This window comes from Pundamilia nyererei, unplaced genomic scaffold (assembly GCF_000239375.1).
Source record: "Pundamilia nyererei isolate P.nyererei 1_Seehausen unplaced genomic scaffold, PunNye1.0 scaffold00407, whole genome shotgun sequence".
NCBI lineage: Eukaryota > Metazoa > Chordata > Actinopteri > Cichliformes > Cichlidae > Pundamilia > Pundamilia nyererei.
In genome coordinates, this window is record NW_005187808.1 from 103,167 (window position 1) to 108,678 (window position 5,512).

General features: G+C 38.8%; 1 protein-coding gene across 1 annotated transcript in view; it reads right to left on the minus strand.

The window, feature by feature from the left end:
* The window catches only part of LOC102194721 (integrin alpha-M-like), a 21,124-nt gene extending 15,612 nt beyond the window's left edge, over positions 1 to 5,512 (minus strand). The window contains exons 1-5 of the mRNA XM_005753139.2: positions 5,171 to 5,512; positions 2,349 to 2,451; positions 1,988 to 2,079; positions 1,570 to 1,640; positions 672 to 786 (exon numbers count right to left, since the gene is read on the minus strand). Of these exons, the coding sequence (XP_005753196.1) occupies positions 672 to 786; positions 1,570 to 1,640; positions 1,988 to 2,079; positions 2,349 to 2,451; positions 5,171 to 5,231 (442 nt within the window). The 5' untranslated portion in view covers positions 5,232 to 5,512. The remainder of the gene's footprint in view (positions 1 to 671; positions 787 to 1,569; positions 1,641 to 1,987; positions 2,080 to 2,348; positions 2,452 to 5,170) is intronic.

The following is a 5,512-nucleotide window of genomic DNA, read 5'->3' on the forward strand; positions in this document are numbered from 1 at the left end:
TGAACTCAGGACCTTCTTGCTGTGCAGCAACAGTGCTAACCACCGTGCCACCGTGCTGCCTGCTTCCTAATGATTTGGCGTAATTGATGGATCTATGAATTATGTTCTCGACCAGAAAATCCAAAATGATCGTGTCAAAAGCTCAAGCACATTTGCGTCATGAAACAGGAGAATGATCTAAAACATGAATGATCTAAAACAACCAGCAAGTTGAACTCAAGTTGAGAGAATAAAGGTTTTGAAGTTGCCTAGTCAAAGTCTGGACCTAACGCAGATTAACATGACATTAAAAAGGGCATTCACAGTCTAAAACCCACCAGCGGGCTGAATTAAAACACTTCTCAAAAAAAAAAGTGTGCTGTGGAGGTATAGTAAAGACAAAACAGAAGCCCTAACTTTCCACTCCGATTTTATTCATCACAACACATTAACTGAACACGTCGCGCCACACAACTCGACAAAACCTGTCCTCCCTACTTGGGTGTGAGTGGAGCCCTCTAGTGGGTGGAGCCCTCTAGTGGGCCGCCACAGGGCCAAAATTTCTCCACAGCCACGTGACACACTCATTGACATTTTTTCCTTAATAAATGGAATCATCATTTAAAATCTTTTTTTTTCTCAAAAACATTATTCATTGTAGGTACATTTTCACAAACTCTGTTTACTATTACCGTCAAGAGAAGATGGTATCGGTGGTCCAAATGAATTAGAACTGTCAATCTGAAAGCACACACCGTTGTACATGGTGATACTTTTGCAGTGCTTTGGGATGGATGGACAACACACCTAAAAACAGACAAAGACAAGTTCTGATTAGGCTGATTATTTCCTGTCCCTGTTTCCTTTATTCCATATAAAAATCAATCAGATCTGAAAAAAATAAATTCCCACATAAATCTTCAGTATCAGCTAATGTTTTTGTTTTTTTAAAAGAATTTCTGATTCTGCTCTCTTTCAGGAACATGCGTGTGAATATGTGACGGGTTAAACCTGTGGGAACTCTGGAGGTGTGGTACTCAATCCAGGCTACAGAGCTCACTCAAAATACAAACCTCACTTCTATTCCTTTGTCATCTTTCTACATTCAGAGAGACCTGCTTTTCCTCTTTATCTACACCACACTGAACATTATCTGTACCAGTAAATCGTAGAAGGTCTGGGTCTTATGTAGCACTTTTCTTATACAACCTCACTCATTCACACCCACTCAAACAAATGATTTTTTTCTATCCTTTTCCCATGTAAGTGCTTTCTATCTGACATTTACATGCATGTATACTCTGACAGATGCATCAGAGTGCAGCTTGGGGTTAGTATCTTGCCCAAGTATGTGTGGCATGCATTCTGGTGCAGATGGGACCACAGTCACCCAGTAACATTAAGCTAATATGTAAGATGTGTTGTTGTTTTTTTAAAATTAGCTGATTCTGTGGAGAACCACTGAGAGGTTCAGTGATTTTTCACAATGCAATTTTTAACACAAGACATTTTACATACATAAGACAGTTGAGTTGGATCATCAGTGATTTTAAAAAGTACTTAACATAAGGTCTGGAGCTAGCAACTCACCACAGTGTTTTCTCCAGAGGGATCACTTGCCATTGACATACCAAGGGACACATTAGCTGTCAAATCTGGGGCTGTATTTAAAGAATGCAATATTTGTTAAAACACAAAAAACTCCTTGATAATGGAAGAAACAGTGAAGCCGAAGACTACAAAGCACCTCAATTAATACACTTCCCTTTTTACATGATCAATTTACACGGCACATTTACAACAGAAAGGAATGCAACACAGAATTCACTTTCACTATAACTTCATTTCATAGCTGTAAAAATTTAAAAAGTAAGTTGATCTCAGTTTTGAAGGCTCAATACAAAGATATCAAACCAGGTTTCTGTGCCAGGGTCTGAGCAGAATTTTTGCAAAGGTAAAATAGTTACTGTTGAGGTTTTAAGACATTTACAAATTAATGGTTACCTACCTTCTAGTTTTATATCTTGACATTTTGGAGGAGAAGTGGTGCAGCTATATATTCCCCCATTCTCGTGTTCAAGTGGGGCACTGACGATCAAACTATGGAGATAAATCCAGACCACAATGTAAGTCTAGAGAGCAAACTGTGGTTAAATACACTACATATCTTTTCTGTTAAGAAATATTGCATGTTTGTTCATTTATTACTAACCTATTATGATGTTTGTTAGAAGAAAATTAGTAATAAATAGCAATATTCTTAAAAAGCAAATAGTCCAATTGCAAGCATAGATTTAACAAACATGTATGTGTGTGTACGTGTGATACACTAACATACACACACTTTATCAATGTGTCTTGAGACTTACTCTGATTTTCTTTGAATCACCTTGTACCCAAAACCAGGAGCAGAGCTACTCAGGGTCTTCCAAGCCCCAGGATCAATATTGAAAGAAAGTGCAGGATTTAACACTGAGAATTAAAGAAGCAAAAAAAAAAAAAACATTTGTTTTACTATAAACAACTTTAATCTATTACTTATATAGTAATAGAGGTACTCTAATGCGATTATAGCACCTCTGTTGAATACCACATACAGAAAATTGTATAGAGTCTGTGTTTCTCTTTATTTGTGTTGGAGTGTAGCAGTTTGAACTGAGGTCTGCCTCAGTGGGTGATCTTTTATTACAACTAGAGAGCACATAAGCTAGATATTTTTAAGTTCTAAGAACTCAGAGCAATTATTGTCTTGTAAAACACACTCAAGACTTCAGTTTGGAGTCAATTTTATGTCTTAAATTCCATATATACAGTCAAAAGTTTGGACACATCTTCTTATTTAATAGTTTTTCTTTATTTTTAGTACTTTCAACATTGTAAAGACATACTAAAGACATCAAATATATACATGATATATTGAATTATATAGCAAAGAAAAAAATATAAATAACTCTAAATATGTATTATATTTTACATTCCTGAAAGTAGCCACCCTTTGCTTTGCTGACAGCGCTGCAAACCCTTGGCCTTCCCTTAATGAGCTTCATAATGTGGTCAGCTGAAATGGTTTTCACTTCACAGCTGTGCCTTGTCAGGTTTCATTTGGGTAAATTCTTGCCTGCTTGATGAGATTGGGACCATCAGTCAGTGTGTTGTGCAGGAGTCAGGTTGATACACAGCTGACAGTCGTATTTGACAACTGCTAAAATTCATATTATGGCAACAACCAATCAGCTAAGTAAAGAGAATTGACAGTCCATCATTACTTCAAGAACTGAAGATAGTTGGACTGCTGAGTCTTGTCCTGTGGAGGTGGTCACAAGCGCATGGCAGAACATAGAAGAGCCACCTCCACAGGACAAGACTCAGCAGTCCATCTGCATCTTAAGGATAAAGGACACTCTTTCCAGGATGCCAATGTTCACATTTTGGACAGAGAGGACAGATGGTTTGAAAGAGGAGTGAAAGAAGCCATCTATGTCCACTGTAGTGACCATCTTTGAACAGAGGCGGTGGTTTACGACACCAACTGTCTGCCATCTATAATCCAGTTTTGAGTTCCCTCCCCAGACGCCTTAACGCCCACTCACATCCTGGGCCATCTGACCTCAGGAATTCACATGATAAGGTGGGGCCAGGTTTCACAATGAGCTCACCCGAAACCCTGGCTGATTGGGACCCACACCCAGTTTCACACCTTGGCTCAGGCGATTAGAGGATCATCAGCGGGTCCTTTTGTCCCTCTGTGGGGGGATACTCCCACTAGGTTTAAATCTAGGACTCTCCACCATTTGACGTTAGAACTGAAGAAGCTTCTCGGATGAGAGGTGAAACGTCTTCAAGCAACTTAAAGAAGTCCAGACGCTTTTCTTTGCAAGCTCCTTTGACTACAATGACATGGATGACTGAGAACCTTCACAGACATGTTCAGAGGAGTGTGAGAATCAGGCCTTTATGGTCAAATATCTGCTAAGAAACCACGACTAAGGAAAAGAAACAAGGAGAAGAGATTTTTTGAACCAAGAAAGACTAGGATTGGACATTGGACCAGTGGAAAGCTGTGCTTTGGTCTGATGAGTCCAAATTTGAGAACTTTGGTTCCACCTGCTGAGTCTTTGGTGAGTGTGAACGGATGGTGGCATGCATGGCTTCCACCGTGAAACAGGGGGTGTGATGGTATGGGAGAGGCTTTGCTGGTGACACTGTTGGGGATTCATTCAAAATTTAAGGCACACTAAACCAGCATGGCTACCAAAGCATTCTGTAGCGACATGCCATCCTATTCAGTTTGCATTTAGTTGGACCATCATTTGTTTGTAAACAGGACAATGACCCCAAACACACCTCCAGCTTTGTAAGGGCTATTTGACCAAGAAAGAGATTGATGGAGTGCCGCGCCAGATGGCCTGTCCTCCACAGTCACCTGACCTAAACCCAGTTGAGATGGTTTGGAATGAGATGGACCGCAGAGTGAAGGCAAAAGGGCCAACAGGTGCGCAGCATCTCTGGGAACTCCTCCAAGAATGTTGGAAAACCATTTCAGGTGACTACCTCATGAAGCTCATCAAGAGAATGCCAAGAGTGTGCAAAGCAGTAATCAAAGTAAAGGGTGGCGATTTTTGAAGAATCTAAACTATAAAACATGTTTTTGATTCCATATGTGCTCATTTATAGTTTTGATGCCTTCAATGAGAATCTAATGTAAATAGTGATGAATATAAAGAAAAAAAATTAAATGGTTTCATAACCCCCTGAAAAGTAAATTTATTAAAACATTTTATTACAATGCCATGCCCTCAAGTTTAATTCTTGTCAACACAGTGTTAGTTAAATTATTCATCACGGGATCAAAAAGTACAATGTGACACTGGAAACAGGCCTCAAATATGTGATGATTGCATTAGCACAGAATTATTTATGGATTAATAATCAAGAATTAAATTTTGCAAAATTATTTATGAAAGGGTTTTTTCACTCAGTGCATGCTAGAGGTGAAATGCAATCAAAATATTGTACTCATTAAGCTATTTTTACACTCTGAAACTAACTGGGCTGATCACACGTCTCAGTAAGTTTGATTCACAGAGAAAAAAAAAGGAAATGAGCACAACAGACATACTGCTCCATAATATTTTACTTAAAATGAAGGCATAACTAGACAATGAAAGATAAAAGGCACAAACTGCCTTACCTGACAAGAATATTGTAGCACTAATTAGCCAGTTCATTGTGTTACTCCCATGGAAAATCATTTTAACTGTGATATTTGGTTTTATTTTTAATTTTCACTGCTGCAAGGTGCCACTTCTGCTGAAAGCATGTAAGAAGGAGCCAAAAAGCAGAAATAATCAGGTGACTGATCAAAGCCGAGGCATCTTTAGAGGAACTCGATGAAGGAGGAGTTTCAATAGCAGCAGCGCTGTGTTATATAAGAGAGACTGTGGTGGTGGGTGGCCAACTAATTTAGTTTAAGCTCTAATTTTCTTAAACAATAGTATAACAGTAAAGTTTATTGACATGTGGACAACCAGAT